The 19,521-nt window shown below is 43.1% G+C and overlaps 1 protein-coding gene across 1 annotated transcript in view; it reads right to left on the bottom strand.

The window, feature by feature from the left end:
* DARS2 (aspartyl-tRNA synthetase 2, mitochondrial) overlaps nt 1–19,521 on the bottom strand; it is a 35,818-nt gene that overhangs the window by 15,540 nt on the left and 757 nt on the right. The window contains exons 2-10 of the mRNA XM_065409341.1: nt 17,854–18,038; nt 15,922–16,021; nt 12,798–12,864; nt 10,963–11,064; nt 8,927–9,022; nt 7,906–8,029; nt 7,141–7,187; nt 3,039–3,145; nt 1,099–1,168 (exon numbers count right to left, since the gene is read on the bottom strand). Coding sequence (XP_065265413.1) covers nt 1,099–1,168; nt 3,039–3,145; nt 7,141–7,187; nt 7,906–8,029; nt 8,927–9,022; nt 10,963–11,064; nt 12,798–12,864; nt 15,922–16,021; nt 17,854–17,980 — 840 coding nt within the window. The 5' untranslated portion in view covers nt 17,981–18,038. The remainder of the gene's footprint in view (nt 1–1,098; nt 1,169–3,038; nt 3,146–7,140; nt 7,188–7,905; nt 8,030–8,926; nt 9,023–10,962; nt 11,065–12,797; nt 12,865–15,921; nt 16,022–17,853; nt 18,039–19,521) is intronic.

A 19,521-nucleotide genomic window follows, 5' to 3' on the forward strand; every position in this document is an offset into this window, starting at 1 on the left:
CATGAAGGGCGTGGGGCTAACCTCACATAGTTAGATACATCATCACAGAGAATCCTGCCCACGGTATCAGCAATAATCCCCTGTTCAGAAGCCAAATGACCGTTAGTGAATTCAGGGCACAAGGAGAAGACTTGGAATGAGCTGGGCCAACCGGTCCTGTTCAGGAGCCAAAAGCCATGAAACACACTGCCCTGGGAGCTCCTGTGGAAGAGGAGCAGACCAGCCCTGGAGAGCAGCACACATTTCACCAACAAGGTGTCAAAATAACCAAACTAGCTGACACTGGTACCTGTAGCGGTTGAAACCATCCTTCATCCCAGAACTCAGTGAATACCTGCTAGGGCACGTGAAATACATGTCCCCAAACACTAGGCCAAATAATGTTTCCAAGGTGAACAGTGATGAGCAAGTCTCATACCAAATGGATGGACTATACCAGTGGTTCTCAACCAGGGGTTCATGTACCCCTGGGGGTACCCAGAGGTCTTCCAGGGGGTACTCAACTAATGTAGATCAGTGTTTCTTGACCTGGGGCTTGCGGCCCCGCGGGCAGTCATGGGTCAGGTTTAGGAAGGTTGCAAATGCTGGGCTAGCATTAGGAGGTGGCCAGCAGGGCAACCGCCCAGGGCCCCATGCCGTAGGGGCCTCCCGCAAAACTAAGTTACACGCTTCAGCCCCAGGCTGCAGGGCTTGGCTCCAGCCCTGGGTGGTAGGGCTTGGGCTTCAGACAAGGCTCGTAAGTGAAAAATAGGCTCAATATCACACTGAAATGTAAGTACAATACTTATAGTCCAATTAATTTATTTTATAATTGTATGGTAAAAATGAGAAAGTAAGCAATTTTTCAGTAATAGCGTGCTGTGACACTTTTATATTTTTATGTCTGATTTTGTAAGCAAGTAGTTTTTAAGTGAGGTAAAACTGGGGGTACTCAAGACAAATCAGACTCCTGAAAGGGGTACTGTCATCTGGAAAGGTTGAGAACCACTGGGCTATACCAATAACACTTGCAACTAACAATGCTGTATGAGATCTCCTAAGTAGCCTGAGACCTTGCCAGAGTTAAGCAGCTAAAGAGTCTGTTTAAGAATATGTTACCTGCGTGAATTCCGGCTGCCTATCTGGCTTTGAACCTTCATCTCGATAGCAACGGGCGACCTGAAAGTACCTGCAATTGAAATTAAAGGCACCCTGAATTCAATTGTGGCTACAGAATTGCACCCGCAGCAAGTTCATGGATGAAACTAAGCTGGGGGGAGAGGTAGATATGCTGGAGGGTAGGGATAGGGTCCAGAGTGACCTAGACAAATTGGATGATTGGGCTAAAAGAAATCTGATGAGGTTCAACAAGGACAAGTGCAGAGTCCTGCACTTAGGACGGAAGAATCCCATTCACTGCTACAGGCTGGGGACCAACTGGCTAAGCGAAGTTTTGCAGAAAAGGACCTGGGGATTACAGTGGATGAGAAGCTGGATATGAGTCAGCAGCGTGCCCTTGTTGCCAAGAAGGCAAATGGCATATTGGGCTGCATTAGTAGGAGCATTGCCAGCAGACCGAGTGAAGTGATTATTCCCCTCTATTCGGCACTGGCGAGGCCACATCTGGAGTATTGCATCCAGTTTTGGGCCCCCCACTATAGAAAGGATGTGGACAAATTGGAGAGAGTCCAGTGGAGGGCAACGAAAATGATTAGGGGGCTGGGGTACATGACATGAGGAGAGGCTGAGGGAACTGGGCTTATTTAGTTTGCAGAAAAGAAGAGTGAGGGGGGATTTGATTGCAGCCTTTAACTACCTGAAGAAGGGTTCCAAAGAGGATGGAGTTAGGCTGTTCTCAGTGGTGGTAGATGACAGAACAAGGAGCAATGGTCTCAAGTTGCAGTGGGGGAGGTCTAGATTGGATATTAGGAAAAACTATTTCATTAGGAGGGTGGTGAAGCACTGGAATGGGTTACCTAGGGAGATGGTAGAATCTCCATCCTTAGAGGTTTTTAAGGCCCGACTTGAGAAACCCTGGCTGGGATGATTTAGTTGGGGTTGGTCCTGCTTTGAGCAGTGGGTTGGTCTAGATGACCTCCTGAGGTCTATTCCAACCCTAATTTTCTATGATTCTAAGGTTCATTATATAGTCCTGCCATGAGTGCAGGGGACTGGATTAGATCACCTCTCAAGGTCCCTTCCAGTCCTATGATTTCTCCTGATGATTCATGCTGTAGATACCAACCAGGATGAGCCACCTTCCAGCAGTGACCTCTTGGAGGAGGCCAACACCTCAGTGGCGCTCCACCAGTGCCATCTAGGACTCTAGGCAAAAACCCCCAACCAAACCTCCTCTTCTTCTATGTTATACCAGGCTATGCAAGCACATCAATGGCATGTGAGGAATTCTTATGGGACGGTCCTCCCAACTGTCTGATGCTGCTAGGAAGAGAAGTTCCTCTAGAATGTTTCCTTACCACTCTCTGGCATTTCCAGCTTTTATTTCATGAAGCAGGCATGTTAAAAGGTATTGCACTCGTGTGCTGGGACTGTGTATTTTCCAAGTCTCAATCACACACAACAGTCTAGTTTTATCTCAATGGGCGTTGGTAATATTGGTCAATCCAAGGTGAGGGCTGCACCATGCTTTCATTTTCTGCTTTCAAGCATTCCCTTCCTTAAAAAGCCTCCTCCCAAGTTTTAGTTCAGAATTAGACTAAAATGGAAATTTTCACACCTGCAACTATGATTTAGCCACACACCTCCCATTCATTTCAATGGGAGTCATGTGGCTAAATCCACTACTTGGCTTTGAGAGTGACAATGTATGCTTTACAATTTCTAAGCTTCTCCCACTTTAGGTCATTTACCTCATCCATTTAAGGCCATTCTACCCCCACAAAAAAACAGCTCTAAGGGCCAGATCCTCAAAGGTTAATTTAGTTGCCTAACTCCGACTGAAATCAGTTTGTGGGGGAATTTTTAACTTCTCCCATGTCAAAGAGAATGGACCCCATAACATTAATGTTTCAGAGAAAAGGTGGCAAAGGAATGCTCACCTGTCCAGACCTCCAACCATCAGGAGCTGCTTAAATTGCTGAGGACTCTGCGGCAGACAGTAAAACCTTCCAGGCTCCCTGGAAGGTACCACAAATTCCTTCGCACCCTGGTGCGGAAGAGGGGAGAGAGACTTTTTAATGGGTGTACAACTGCCATCTTGAACCCTGCCATAGGATCTTATTGACGCAAATAGCGTAGTAAGTTTCAAAAGAGAACAAAACAATTATGAACCTGGCCAAAAGCCAGCTGAAGTCAATGGCAGATTTTCCATGGACTTCAAAGAGCTTTTTGTCAGGCCCCCTATGAATAAGAACAGCACCAGTGGTTTTATGCTAATTAGGATCGAATTACAAAAGTTTGTGCTAATGGGGGCATAAGATCCTCACCAGCTGGATGGAGTTAGGATGAAATCTCCTCCCAGGGTACAGAACTGAAGAATTAGGGGCACTATGCAACAGCAGGGTGTGTGGGGGGGATAGGACAGGATGGTCTACCTCTCTGGTTTTTTTCCCCTTAGCTATTTTTCCTGTACTAGATTCTCTTGTTTTGTGTGTTATGAGCAGATTTGATATGAATGAAGAGTGAAAGGGGTTATGTTCTTTGTTTTCTTTCTTCTTTTTGTTAATAGCTGCAGCATTTTTTCTTTCTTTATCCTCCCCCAGAAAACTAGGAAAAGGAGAAATAGGCAAATGCAGCTGCCCATGTAAAAGCTACTCTTGGTGGCTGCCAACGACCAAAAAGCCAGATTAGCCAATCTTGCTCAGGAGATGGTAGCCAGCCAGGGGAGTTCTGGTTTAGAATTTGTAGGTGAACTTCATGTTAGGTTTCTAACCATCAGAGGAGTGAGGTTCTGGAACAGCCTTTCAATAAGAATAGTGGGGGCAAACAATCTAGCTAGTTTTAAAATGAAGCTTGATAAATTTATGAATGGGATTGATTGTATGACAGCATTGTCTGTGATAGTAAGGGACTGGACTTGATGGTCCAGAAGGTCCTTTCCAGTCGTATATTCCCATGTTACTGTGTGATCCTTATGTTGTATTTCACAGTGACCTTTGTTGTATTAGGGGGGTTTTGGTCCCATTTTCCAAGGCGCAGGGAAGAATTAATACATTCTATTTATTTTATCTGCACCTGTTTTCTTTATAAATCCATCCCATCTGCTTGGCCTCTCTGTTAGAGGCTGACCCTTCCACTGAGACATCTGGCATTAGTAACTTTTGGGGAGAGGATACTGGACCAGAGGGGACACTGATCTCATGTTCTCTCTCCATATCACACACCCACCCCTATTGTTTCAAAATAGCCTGCACCATGGTTACTAGCTAGAAATCCCTTCCATTAGAACTGCCTAAAGCTTCAGGTCTCTGAACTTTCCTAACAGGTGAATATATTTTGAGGTGACGATGGACTAAACTCAGAGGTGATGTACATGATGGTGTAGGTTTCATTTTAATTTGGTGTAAGTTAGGCAATGGAGGGGGAAGTTGTGGCAGAAACAACAACCAACAGGAGGATATGAGATAAAACAACTGCCCACCCCACATACCTTACAGCTCCTTATATCCTCCTGTTGCTTGTTCTTCTGCTGCAACCTTGGCTTTCTATCCTCTCAGCACATCAGTTACAATGATTTACCAACAGGAAACTCATACACCACCATGCAAATCCCCTCTGACTCTGGCCCAGCATCCAGGCTCTGGCCCAGCATCCAGGCTCTGGGAGGGGAATGTTGGGTGCATCACTATCTTGTCCTCATTTCTACATCATCAGGGAGAATACCCTTCCCTGCATACTGGGGGAGCTGACAAGCTGGGTTTTTTTGGCTCCTGGCAGGCTGTCTGTCTCTCAAGACAGAGCTAAGTGGAAAGTCCAGCCACTGTTTTCTCAGGTGACCTAACCTCAGATGCAGGAACAGGCTACAAACAGTAGCTGGAAATGGGTGAGCTGAGGGCTTTTGCAAAACTAAGAAAAATATTATTCTAATCATCACTACTGAAATCTGGGGCCAGCCCTGGTGGCTGGGCACTTAGGACTTTGAACTGGCACGTGTACAATGTGGGTGTGAATCCCAGTTCTGGTGTCACATTCCAAGGGTCACCAGGGACTGGCAGCCACAGTTTGGTCAGCCTGGTGTTTTCTACACTGACCCTTCTTGTCACTTAAGGAGTTGCCTCAGGGGGCTCCAAAAAGATTCCTGTCCTCTGGCAGAAGGCTAGTGACTGGGGTTCAGCTTTGATTGGCAGGTTAACAATGGATTAAAATGGGAGCAGCTGACAACTGGGCTCTGAAAATACAAAGGAACCCCTCAAAGAGAAGAGAAAAATGTTTACAAACCCATTATATTCATTCATTTTCTAATTCAATAGTTAATCCCTCCTATCTCTTTCATGCGATTCACTGACGTGGCTTGCCTAGGCAAGAAGTTAATAGCTGAAATAGTCAATGCAGCATTGGCCCTACTATGGCTATTCAGGAGAGGTTAGCATGTTGGTTAAGGATGAGATGTACAAAGGAAAATGAGCATAACAGAACTTCAGGCTGTATTCAGAATTCTCTAGTCACTGTGGTAAATCATTCCCCTATAAGGGCCTAATCCAAAGCCCACTCATGTCAACAGGAGTCTTTCTATTGCCTTCAATGAGCTTTGGACAGACTATCTTTGCTCCTGCTACAGTCACACTTCTATGTCAGCACGTAAAAGGCAGCTCTGTTTTGAGCTCAGTGTGACCAGAGCTAGATCCAGGACCAACAACCTGGCTTCTGCCTTGCAGAAAACAACGATGCAAACTCTGACAATCTTACTCCTGAAGGACTCACGCAGTCTGGCCTAGGTTTATACGGTTTAGAAACTGGGTGGACTTTTGTTAATGCCTGTGGTATGCGTTTCCATAAATGGCTAAAATCTGTTGTGTGAGGCTGGACTGAACATTTACAAATGTGTACATGAATTAGAACTTAAAAACCAGCATCCTCTAGAAGTTTGAGAAGAAAATGTCCTGTGTATAGCTTATTGAATCTCCTCAGCCAGGACTGGATGGTTCCCTTCCATATATTTGATAAAACTTTCTCCTATTTAGTCTTAAACATCCCAAAGGATTGTCTTCATCACTTCTACAATAACATGCTATCCAACTATATGGATTTAAGAAGGCCATCTAACTATAAGGCTACGTCTTCACTACCCGCCTGAATCGGTGGGTAGAAATCGTTCTCTCGGGGATCGAATTATCGCATCTCGTGGGGACGCGACAATCGATCCCCGAATTGACGCTTGTACTCCACCAGCGCAGGTAGGAGTAAGTGCCGTCGACGGGGGAGCTGCGGAGGTCAATTTGCCGCCGTCCTCACAGCGGGGTAAGTCGGCTCAGATATGTCGAATTCAGCTATGCTATTCGCGTAGCTGAATTTGCGTATCTTAAATCGACCCCCCCCCCCCCCGTAGTGAAGACATAGCCTAAGATATGTCAGTTAGAGGATAGAGCCTTAGCGGTCTCTACCACCACATTATTACTTAACAAAATAAAAGTCCAGAATATAAAGTTGGAAATTAAATAGCCTTAAATGGGAATACTACTATAGTGACTTACACAAGAGATACATGCCAATAGAATGCAGTGCTTGGAGGATGGGTGTTTTCTGGAATATGATTCTCGAAAAACAGGATTCCGAGTCATCATATGCACTGCACTGCAAGAAAGCAGCTTTGTTCTTTCATGATACTAGAAGATTCTGAGTCAAAACATGGGTTATCACTCTGTCCTATCCACCCCCTCGTGCCGCAAAAGGACCCATTTGTCATATTAGTAACTGGCAGCAGGAGCAACATTTGCTGAGGGGCAAGGGAGGCAGTTCCCCCTCAACACATTGGTTTGCCACCCCGACTTCACAGGATACAATATAATCACATATAATGTTCTATATGCTGACATGACTTTGCCTGCCTCCCACCCCTGGAATTTTCTGAAACGATGGCAGGTAAACAGTTAAGTAGTAACACATGACAGAAATAAAGGCAGAGGGGCAGACAGGGACACATGAGCAAGTAAGTAGTCTATATGATTGCAGGAGGCCAAGATGGAGGACTAAGAGCATACATACCCCTGGAGTTCTCTTAAACAGTGTTGGAGTTTCTACATCCACAAACCCTAAAAAACAAACATAAGCTTCAGACATTGAATATACTGAGAATGTTGGTTTGAGACAAGTTGACTGGAGACTGTGGTTAGTCAGCTTGAGGTAGTCTGGCAGAGCATGCAGGTTTTCAGTCATATACAGACTCATTTGATTCTTTTTCAGGATGACTAAAGATTACTTATGCAGGCACAGCCTGATCCTGAGGGGTGCTGAGCACCCACCACTCCTATCATGACTTGAGTTCTCAGCCTCCCATGTACAAGCTGCATAGTTGCTTATGTTTGCACTGGCTACTCTCAACAATTTAGGCTAAAATTTTGCAAAAGTGACCAGTAATTTTAAGATGAGCACCTGCACTCTGATAATTAGGCCCTTATAAAGGCATATTAAAAAAAAAAAAAGAGACACCCAAAAATTGAGATGCCCAAAAATCACTAGTCACTTTTTAAAATCTTGGCCTTAATCTTGGAACTTGTATACATACTGTTCATTCAGAAACAATCATCTGTGGCATGATAAGGGACTTATAGGCGCTGTGCTCTTTAGACATCCCAATATCCCACCCCATGGTATGTTCCTGGGATAGAGAGCCATGTCAGGGCAGCACTTTGCACAGCACCTCTCCCCTAGTATGTCAGGCAGTAGTAGAGCAGATAGCAAGAACAAGGAGAAAAGAAAAAGATGATAAAGTGCTAAGAACTAGATACTCACTAGATATATTTTTCTTACCATGGAGATTACAGAGGTACTCCCGCATTTTCATAACCATCTGCGATCTCAGTCGCAGGTTATGTTGCATCTGGAAGCTGCGCAAGTCCAAGTAGCGATACTGCATGCGCAAGGCCTCAGATTTCTAAAGAGAAAAGGATTGTGATTAAAGAGCAAAAGCTAAACCAGATGCCCATAAAAGTTTCTTCAAAGACCACAATGGAAAGGTGGAAGCAAACATAGGACCCTGCATTACTGCCAGTCACTCATGACCTATGTGGAAAAGCATTAGTTGCTTAGGTCACACTTTGACTCTAACTGTGATAGGAGCTGCATGCTCTAAGCTCTATATTCTGGAATGCTCACTTTTCACTTGGCAGCAACAGATCATAATAATCCTACTTGGGACTTGCAGGGTGTTTTCAATCATAGATCTCAAAGCATTTTGCAAATGTGAGCAAGCATTATTAAACTAATTTTACAGATGGAGAAAACTGAGATACAAGACATTGTGTGAGCTGCCCAGAGTCACATAGTGAACCAGTGGCACAGAGGATATAGAGCCTGTTCTTTTGAATGCTGGTCCCAACCCCTATCCACAGGTCCACATTTCATAGGGAAGAGAAAGGACACAATAATCAGTGATGCAAGACATACCTAACCGTCAGTCTGAGCGATCTTAGTGTCCTGGAGGGATATAGTCTCTTGATAGCTGGCCGCATGCCTGGGTGAGGCTATATACCTTAACTTTTAAACACACTAGTCCTCCTGACACCTTTTGCTTCACAGTCACAAAAGATGGACATGAGCCCAAATTTTCCTTGTTCCCATCATACCACCAATTCTTACTATCATTATATTTTTAAACCCAAAGCACGGAGCCAATTTAGGCATTGTAAACAACTGTTGCCCCAGAGCCCAGAAGGTGGGAGTAAGAAGAGAATGCCCTACAACAGTGCAATGACACTGCTCTGCCATTCAGCATGGCAAATTCTAACTCTTCTGAAGAGCCAGTGCTTAATGCCTAAAGGCAGGCAGCCACCTTGATAAAGTCTTTAATTTCAAAGGGCAGCTTCTTGCAGGAATTCAGGACCTCAGCTGTCTTCACCTTCACTTCAATGTCACCTGTTGGCATTCTCTGAAACAGAGAAAAATAGATTTGAACATCAGGCAAAATACTTGGACAAGTTTCTTTCTAGCTTCATGGATTTTCAGGCTAGAAAGGATGCGTATGATTATCCAGTCTGACCCCCTTACAGCACAGGGCAGAGAATGTCTCTTGATCAGTTTCTCCAAATATTCCTCAATATTCATTGGCAGTTTAAGACACACCAATATTTAAGACACACCGGTTCTCACTCTCCTTCAGTAGTGTATTCATCCCTATTAGAAGTGAACCTGCTTTGTTGCCCATAATCTGCTCTCTCCCTATGACACGTACCAACTACAAGGCAAGAGTTAGGGCCTGATCCTGCCAACACTCATGCACATGCTTAACTTTATGCACAAGAGTAATCTCCTCAGCTTCACTGATGTATAAACAGGGGAATTACAAACAAGAGTAGGGAGGCATTTGACACTGATGCGACCACTAGTGGAAACCTGTGTAAAGAATTCCAGAAGGATGCTGATACATTGGAGAATGTTCAGAGAAGAGCCACAAGAATGATTAAACAATTGAAAAACCATACTTTATAGGGATAAATTATATAGATTGAGCTCCTTGAGTTTAACAAAGCGAAGGTTAAGGGGTGACTTGATCGCAATCTGAAAGTACCTACACATGGGGAACAGAAATTTGATACGGAAGGTCTAGCAGACAAAGGTATAACAAGATCCAATGGCTAGAAGTTGAAGCCAGACAAGTTCAAACTAGAAATCCGACGCACACTTTTAACAGTGAGGGTAACTATCCATTGGAACAACGTACAAAGGGTAATGGTGGATTCTTCATCACTGGCAATTTTTAAATCAAGATGGGATTTTTTTTTCTAAAAGATATGCTCTTGTTCAAACCAGCATTAATTCAGGAAAATTCTACAGTCTGTGTTATACAAGAAGTCAGACTAGATGATCGAAGTCCCATTTGGATTAATAATCTATGAATCGATAAATGTTAGCAGTATCAGGCCCTTAACCTTTAATGTGGAGGAGAGCTATGGTTCAGCTCATTGGTAAATGAATTGCCCCCCATGACACCCAGGAACCGTAAAGGTTACACCAATTTCCATCAGTAGAGTTCCCAATTGAATTCTAAGGTAGACTTGAGTTTTTCTCCCATCTATCATCGCTGCCACAATAAAGACCACTAAACTCTGTTATCCATTCCTTCCCATCTTGCAGGACAGAGTGGAACACCTTCTACTAACCAGAGAAGACCACATTAAAGTTTCCAATACGTGTCTTAAAAAAAAAAAGATAACTGTGGAGCCCAGAGCTGGCATACTTTGTGATAGCATCTAGTGACTAGAGAAGTGGATTGGGCATTAGAACTCCTGGGTTCTGTACTCGGCCCTTCCAATGACTGGTGGTGTATGGTCTTGGAAGAGTCACTTAAAGCTGCTGACAATGAGAGCTGTGGGTATGGAACACCTCTGAACAATCAGGCCGTTAACCTCCATGCTTCAACTTCTCTAGCTATAAAATGGAGCTAATCAAACTTACCTACAGCAGGCATGAGTAAAAATGGTCAACAATTACTGCAGAAGTACTATGGCATTTCTTATATTTAGATTAGAAAACCAAAAACATGGATGGTAAAGTCTGGCCTTTTTTAATGGTGACCAGTGCCTGTCAAAGGGGTATTGTGGGACTTAATTCATTAGTGTTTGTGAAGTGCTTTGAAGTTCCTGGAAGGTTCATGCCATAGCAGTTATTTCTATTTCACTGTATTCACAATTCTTTCACATCACTCCAAGATGGATTATCATACGTTGGAGAAAACAAGCTTGCTAATGGCAAAGCAATGACACAACGTGTGCAGCATGAATCCACCTACCAAATCTCTGTGCTAAATTCAGTGCACTTTACCAGCATGCCAAACTCTAGAAAATCCCAGGAAGATTTCAAAGCACTAACCGGGTTCTTCTGCCCTGGGGGCCGAGAGGTGACTGTCCCAGTTACCCTCACAACAGATTCCACAGGGGCATCATACAAGACCTTCTTAACATGGGAATGTGCCTGCAGGAAGAAAATATTGAGATGTCATGGAAACTGAAGTCACATTGCAGACTGTGCCATGCTTGGATGCTTTTCTGTTTTCTTTATGACCCCCTCTCAGACTAAATTTAAAGATCATTCTTTAAAAACCAGTTGTATGACATTATTACTACTCGTATTGCAGTAGCATCTAGGAACCCCAGTTATGGACCAGAACCTCACTATGCTAGATGCTGTACAAAGACAGAACAAAAAGATGGCCCTGTGACAGTGTACCCCATAAGGCTAATGTATGTATGATATAACTGGAAGAGGGTTTTGCTACATATGCCATGTAACAGATCTATGTAAAGGTTATGATCTACTGGTTATGTTCATCCTAGTTGTATGCAGGCACCATTTGTGTGTTCAAAGTTATGAACATTGGCTGTATAATTGCTTGATTTCTAAGTAGCCTTAGTTAGAACATTTGGTCACTTCTTGGGAAAGGAATGTGCAAATTAGGTGCTCAATCAGGAAGCACTTAACAGACAAAAGAGCTTGGAAGACTCCAATCCACATAAGAAGTCTACCTGAGGATGTTCAAGGTAGCATGTGGGTAATGGCTACTACCTGCAAGTCCTGAGTCATGCATGGGCATGTGACTTGCCCATGTGATTCCGAATCTCCATTTTGTGACTAGATTCTACACAGGGTGAGGAGGGGGTCTCCACCCACAAGAGAAAGTCTATTTAAACCTGTGGGAGACCCCTCCATTTTGTCTTCAGCTGGCTAAAAAGAGGAGCCTCGCCACCCCCCACCCCAGGATACTTGGAAGAAACTGGAACAAAGGGGTGTAAGTAATTGTTGGACCCAGGCTAAAAGGAGATTAGTCTGTAAAGGGGAGCATTCTGGAACTGGTGAGGATCTTATCTGTATTTAGCTTGATTAGACATAGATTTGCGCATTTTATTTTGCTTGGTGACTTACTTTGTTCTGTCTGTTACTACTTGAAACCACTTAAATCCTACTTTCTGATTTAATAAAATCACTTTTTACTTATTAATTAACTCAGAGTATGTATTAATACTTGGGGGAGCAAACAACTGTGCATATCTCTCTATCAGTGTTATAGAGGGTGAACAATTTATGAGTTTACCCTGTATAAGCTTTATACAGGTTAAAACGGATTTATTTGGGTTTAGACCCCATTGGGAGTTGGGCATCTGAGTGCTAAAGACAAGCACACTTCTGTGAGCTGTTTTCAGGTAAACCTGCAGCTTTGGGGCAAGTAATTCAGACCCTGGGTCTGTGTTGGAGCAGACGGGAGTGTCTGGCTCAGCAAGACAGGGTCCTGGAGTCCTGAGCTGGCAGGAAAAACAGGAGCAGAGGTAGCCTTGGCACATCAGTTGGCAGCTCCCAAGGGGGTTTCTGTGATCCAACCTGTCACAGGCCCATTTCCCAAAGATCTTACAATCTAAGAAATCTTACATTCTGAGCACAACTCACTCCAAGTTAGGTCTCTAGCTTAGCTTTAGTAATCACAGTCCTTTTGCTTTACTTCAGGAGTGCTCAAATTTTGCTCAACCCGGGGCTGCGCTAGCAATCTGTCAGGAGACTGAGGGCCACAGATGATGTACAGAAATCAGAGCAGACTGCAATATGTAATATAAATTCAGTCTGCTGATGCAGGGCAGCTCATTCTGCCCTGGACACCATGGGGGACAAGTCTTTAAAGCAAAAAATCTAGAGACTCATCCCTTGGCAGCCCTTACCTCATCCTGCGGAATGATGATTTGTGTCAGACCCTGGAAGTCCCTCAGAACCAGGAACAGGCCCTGTCTGAACATGATGAAAACAAAATGGAAAGAGTTCTTTCTCCCAGGGTTCAATCTTTTTTGCTTTCTAAGCCAAAGCTTATGTTAATATCTTGTATTTTTGGGGACATTATGACTTTCATCTCAAAGCACTTTAGAAACAACATGAATATAGGAATCAGTTTACTCACTTTGGAAATCAGGGATAAAACAAATCTTTAATTTGGATTAGATTCAGGTACTACACCAGACTATAAAAAACCATAACAGTAGCACTTGAATTTGAACACATCCATGAAGAATAAGAGTTTTGAATACACAACATAACATTTACAGCCCCTTGATACTGAACATCATAGTCTATCTGAACAAATCTAGCTAAGTAATCAAACTAAAGTTCAGGGAGAGATGAGAAAAAATGAAAACAAAGGAAATGATATTCAACTTCCTATCAAGAAACTTCATGTAGATAATCCAAGTCTCTAGAGTTGTTGTGATAGGATCTGTTTCCTCAGATACGGTAAATATACCTTTCATAAGTAACGGAGCCATGCACTGACAAATGGGATGCATTACTGAGCCTGTAGAAAGGTGAGAGTACAACATATTCTTGTAGTAATTATAAAGCCTTTTCTTGGAACTCCATCCAGAACTGTTCCATGACATGTTTAGTGCTGTTGATAAAAATCTATATAGACCATTACTGTAGAATTGTAACAGATAAAGAACAACATCTTTACATTATAAAATGCAAAGGACCAGGCTCTGATCTTGGTTACACTCACCACTAAACTCATCGGAGTTAGTCCCAATTTATATGCGCTGTACCCATGCTAGAACCAGAATGTGGCCCAATGTGTCCATAATTAAGTCAGAGTACTAAGAATATTGTGTCTGTTACACATGAATATTTAATGCTTTACTAAATATTTGCAAAAAATGTAATCACTGTAGCTACGCTAACATAGTTAGTACATTGAAGCATGTATTATTGTGTATATTCAACACTTTGAATTAGCACTGCAACTAGTTAGCTAACTTATTTTTCTTATTTATATTTTATGAATAATCCATATGTATTCTCAATATGCATAATTAAGTCCTGTTGTCAAAAAAGCACACTCAAACCTCATGCGGCCTCTGTAAGCTGGAGATCATAGTATTTACCTACTTTCCACAGTTGTTGCAAGGATTAGTTAATATTTGAGCAGAACTTTGAAGAAATATAAAGCACTTAGTGCAAAACATTTTAATCAAAACTAGTTTATCAACAATGCTACAATAAGTTTTATAATGTTCACACACTTCTGTAGTCATTTCTGATTATTCAAAACTTAGATACTCATGTGATGGTCGCTATAGAAAATCCTAACAGAGACAGATTTGTATTCAGTAGTCAAATAAGACTAATCACTAGTACTGTATTTAGTGTTGGGGAAAATGACTCCAAAAGTGCCTTTGTCACATCCCCATTGTAATGCAGCAACCTCTAGGGCAATGCATAACAGCATATAGCAATACTAATCAAAGGTTTAGGGCAGGAAGTGAAAAAGAACACAGTTTTCAACTGAAACAGCAGTGGATGTTTAAATTGACAGAATGTAGTTAGCCAAATACAAACTTGGTCAGGACTCCAGGGTTAACACGCAATTCTTGGGGAAGGTCTCAGGGGATATTTAATACAGGTAAATGGTCAGGACCTTGGTGCAGAGGACTTGGTGGGAACATGGCTGGCTACTGTAATGAATCATCAGTGCCACTTCCTGCAGTACCGGAATTTTCTTTGGAGGTCTTCCATCCCAATCAATAGTGACCCAAACCAGCCCTGCTTATCTTGTGAAAAGCAAGACGATCCCAGCACACAGTGACATGGCTGCACATGTACTAAAGCACAGAGTAACAGCGTGTGGGGAAAAAATTTCAGACAGATGCTAAAAAAAAAAAAAAAAAAGTACTAGCTATTGATTCAACTACTAGATTATCCTTGTAGGTTCCCATCCATGTACTCACCTGAGCTTTTTTGGGACATTTGAGAGAATCACAGCACAAAGTGGTATCTATTGTGCTTAAAATTATTACAAGTATTTCTATCTATATTAGATATTTGTAAGGCAGCCATCACCTTGGTATTTCTGTGAGTGCTGCATAATCCCAGATCAGATGAAACCTAGGATAAAACACAGTGCACTTCCAGACGGTTGTTAAACTACTACTAGCAAGATCTCCTATAGCACTTTTCACCTGCAGATCTCAGAGAACTTTACAAAGGAGATAAGTATCATTCTCCTCACTTTACAAAAGAGGGAGCTAGTAGGAACGAATCCCCTCTGACTGATTAAACAGGATGCTGCCCTCAATATGGTAGGAAAAACAATTGAAGCTCCTCAGCCTCCCCCACAGAGAGCTTCAGTGGATACAGTGAAAGCCAATGGACATAAAGAAGCCTGTCCATAGCTTCCAGTCCCACTTCCCTCCTGGGTCTTTGCAAGTTTTAAATACTAATCTGACATGAATCTCATTGTTCAATACCAACACTTCAGACGGGGCAGAGCTGGGAGGAATGTGTGCACGCAAAGGTGACTAAGCCCCTCTTCTGGGACCGTGAGGGGGCCTGCCTGACCACTGCATAAATTAAAGCAGCCTTAGAGCTACTCTAATTTACACTTGTTGCATCTCAAGAAGTGGGTTTTTTACCCACGAAAGCTTATGCCCAAATAAATCTGTTTGTCTTTAAGGTGCCACCGGACTCCTTGTTGTTTTTCTAATTTACACTGTGCTTTCTGCAGCTCCCCAGTAGGCCCGGGAAACAGAGAACAGCCATACTGCATGCACTTGGGCCAGATCCTGACCTGTCTCTACACCCACGTCTGGGCACAGGGCACTTAGAGCTGGTGCTCTATATTGGCCAGGAAGCCACCCTGCACAGAGGATATTCTCAGGAAGGTGTTTCCTCACATTTTTAAGCCCCTTTATGCTGCCAGGGTGGTGTAAAGGGCCGTTAACATAACCAAGAATCAGGCCCTAGGAGCTGCCTTGGCTCCAGCAATGTAACTTCTCCTCCGTCCATGTGGGTTGTGTTTACCTTTGGTACTGAATCCATCCACACAAGGTGACCTCTTGGCCCACATGAGCAGAACGCAACTCTCCGCAAGTGTTGGTCCGAGCCACAAAGCTATTGAAATCTTGAGACAAAGCCAGAGAAAAACAGTTTCAATGGGAGCATGAATGCTAATGTAGCTATACAACAATAAGAGCAATATAGGTCCTGTTATTCAAAGATCACTGTACAAACACAGAACAAAAAGGACAGTCCCTGCCCCACAGAGTTTTTTGTTTGTACAATGCTTAGGACAATGGAGTACTGGTCCAGGATTAGGGCTCCTAGGCATTATGGTGATACAAATAAATAAAAATAATAATCCAAATCTGTTTTATGGCCTATATATAAACAGATCATTTCTCCCACCACTAAAGTGACTTCTTGGCAGGGCCGCCCAGAGGATTCAGGGGGCCTGGGGCAAAGTGGGGGAGCGGACATAAAAAAGGCGCCACCCGCTGCGGTGCTTGTACTCACCGGGCGGCGCTCCGAGTCTGCGGTGGTGGTGGGTCCTTCACTCGCTCCGCGTCTTTGGCAGCACTGAAGGACCCGCCACCGAAGACCCGGAGCGACTGTAGGGCCCGCCGCTGAAGTGCCGCCAAAGACCCGGACCGCTGCCGGGTGAGTAGCCAGGGAAGGGATTCTCGGCCAGGGCTCGCGGGGCCCCTGTGGGGCCCGGGGCACTTCCCCCCCCCCCCCCCCCGGGTGGCCCTGCTTCTTGGGTGGAAGCCAGCAGCCTTTAATGATGGCATAGAAACACTACTTCCTTGCCTAAAATGGTTTGTAAAGAATACTGTATATCCAAAGAAAACAACAGGGACAACTATAGGGAGGCACAATTGAAACATGTGACTATCATCAGCTTTCTAAGAATCAGAATAGTGATGTTTGCCATACCTTGTGTCAAACAACCTGTATATACCAATTCTGGCAGCCTGGGTTGATGATCTGCTTATGCTACAAATAACAACAGGTTTGCTGATCTCTCATCCTATTCCAGCATGGTGCTCTTTGAGGTTAATTCAACATTTAAGCATAATCCACCACATTTGCCAATTTCTTCTCAAAAAAGACCCAGGACAAAAATAGCAGAGGATGCTGCAGGTATGGATTGAGTCATGTTAGCAGAGCTGTGTTGGGGGTTGAGGAACAGAGTAGCACTAGATCAGGGTCTAAATGTATTGACAAAACCACATAAGGGAAAATTGAAAGGCTCTGCCTGCTTTAGACAAGGCTAGCAAAGGCCTGATCCAAAGCCCACTGAAGTTAATGGGAGTCTTCCTATTGATTTCAATGGGCTTTGCATCAGGTCCTTAGACAATAAAACCAGACTGGTCAGTTTCACACTCTAGTTGTTAAACATTCACATGGTGCTCTTGGGTTTTAAACTTTATAGTATTTTAGAAGGTTAAAGGGAGACTGTCAACTTAGGCACATTCCTACCTGAAAACATTTCACCTACTATTGTTACAGACCCTTAAAATTCCTAGAGGGGAAAAAATTTCCCTCACTTTTATGTGAGGCACAGTCAATTTTTATCTGTTTGTCCATGTCCTTCACACTACAGTAGGAGAAAGGGAAAAACCGGTTTTCAGACAGGAAAATGTGATTTGAAAGCAAAAAAATTGGCTTTACTCCCACATGGGGCATGAGCCAATGTGTAAAAAGTAAAGAGTGTAAATGAGTTAAGGTCTTTTTTAAAATATACATTTTAAAAATATCTAGAGGGAAGTGCTAATACATGTCTCATTTTAGTGATTGTTTAATTTTCTGTCTGGATTATCATATGAGGCTCTGTCACCCAGAATAAGAGCAAAGTTGAAGAAAAGATAAATAAGATACAAAATCTATTTTTGTAAATTCAGTATGTGAATATAAAATATTGTATTCAGGAGACTTCTCCCCACCCCTGCTCACCTGATGCTCTTTTCTCTGAGCTAAGTGCCAAACTGTTGGAAACGTATCTGCACCAAGGTCTGTTTAGTTCTCTAGAGAACAGAGACAGCTGACTGTATAGCAGTCGCAGCCCGTGGCGGAATGACATCTTACAGGCCACAACAGCTGGATGAGAAACAGAAGGGCAGTCCTGGATCTTTCACACTCTGGACAGTTTTAGGGAAAAAAAACATGGAAAGTAATTTCACTTTGCAATCCTCAGATTTTATTCTTCAATCAATACTTGTGTCAAATTCTCCTTGACTGACCAGCCGCCCTTATTACCCGGAAGGGTCCACATGGTCTAATGGCTAGGGCACTGGCCTGAGAATTAGGAGACCTGAGACCCTGCTGTGCCAGTGACCAGCTGTGTGATCTTGGACAAATCAATTCACCCCTCCGTACCTCTGCTTCTCCTCCCAACCTTTTTCTGTCTTGTCTATTTAGACTGTAAGATCTCCGGAAAAGGGACCGTAACTCACTATCTACTTGTATAGTGATTAGCACAATGGGGCATCAATACTGTAATATAAATAATAATCACATGTACCAACTCCACTTTTATTCCCCATCTGTCATCCATACTAGTTCCTGTCTCCCTCAGGCCTGTATAATATTAATATTTTATATGTGTATAGCATCTTCCATCATCAAGGAGGATCTCAAATGGAGGTCTATAAACCACTTGCTGGTGATGTCTGGAAAGAAGGCAGATCAGGTCACATGGCAGTGGCTCCACCTTCTTGCTTCCAACTCCATATACACCTCTACCCCGATATAACGCGGCCCAATATAACATGAATTCGGATATAAAGTGGTAAAGCAGCGCTCTGGGGGGGGGGGGGGGGGGAGGAGGGCTGCGCACTACGGCGGATCAAAATAAGTTCAATATAACGCGGTTTCACCTATAACGCAGTAAGATTTTTTGGCTCCTGAGGACAGCATTATATCGGAGTAGACGTGTAATTCAATCAGTATTAATTACAAAAACTGTCTACTCTAGACATGCCCTAGAGATGATCAGACTCTTCACGGCAAAGAGTCAGCCCTTGCCTACATACAAATTTGTCCCAGTTTAACTAAAGGTGTGTGTGTAAACCTACTGAGTCCAGTGCACGTTTGCTTACAGACACTCTTATTTCAGTTAAAGGGTCTATTATTTTTATATAACTTTTTTTTTTTACATTATATCAAAATAGGACACTCAATCTGAAATAAGAGTACCTACCCACAAACTTGTAAATAAATAATTCAAGGTGAGATTTAAAACAGACTTAGACTGACATACACTTTAAAATGTTACCAGCATAACTATATCAGTAATGGGTGTGATTTTTTACCAATATAGTTATGCTGATAAAAGCCCTAATGTAGATGCAGTTATACTTGTATAGGGCACTTTATACTTATATAGCGTATTTCACTTTCGTGATCTGGAAAAAGCTATACTGGTATAAAAGAGTTCATATAGCTGCATCTACGATGGGGAAGCGGCTTGCCACTTTTTTCCTCGATTCAAGCCCAGAAGGCACCATTGTGATCAAGTAGTCTGTGCATAACACAGGCCAGAGAACGTCCCCAAAATAATTCCTAGAGCAGATCTTTTAGCAAAACATCCAGTCTTGATTTAAAAATTGCCAGCAATGGAGA

This window comes from Emys orbicularis, chromosome 8 (assembly GCF_028017835.1).
Source record: "Emys orbicularis isolate rEmyOrb1 chromosome 8, rEmyOrb1.hap1, whole genome shotgun sequence".
Lineage (NCBI taxonomy): Eukaryota > Metazoa > Chordata > Testudines > Emydidae > Emys > Emys orbicularis.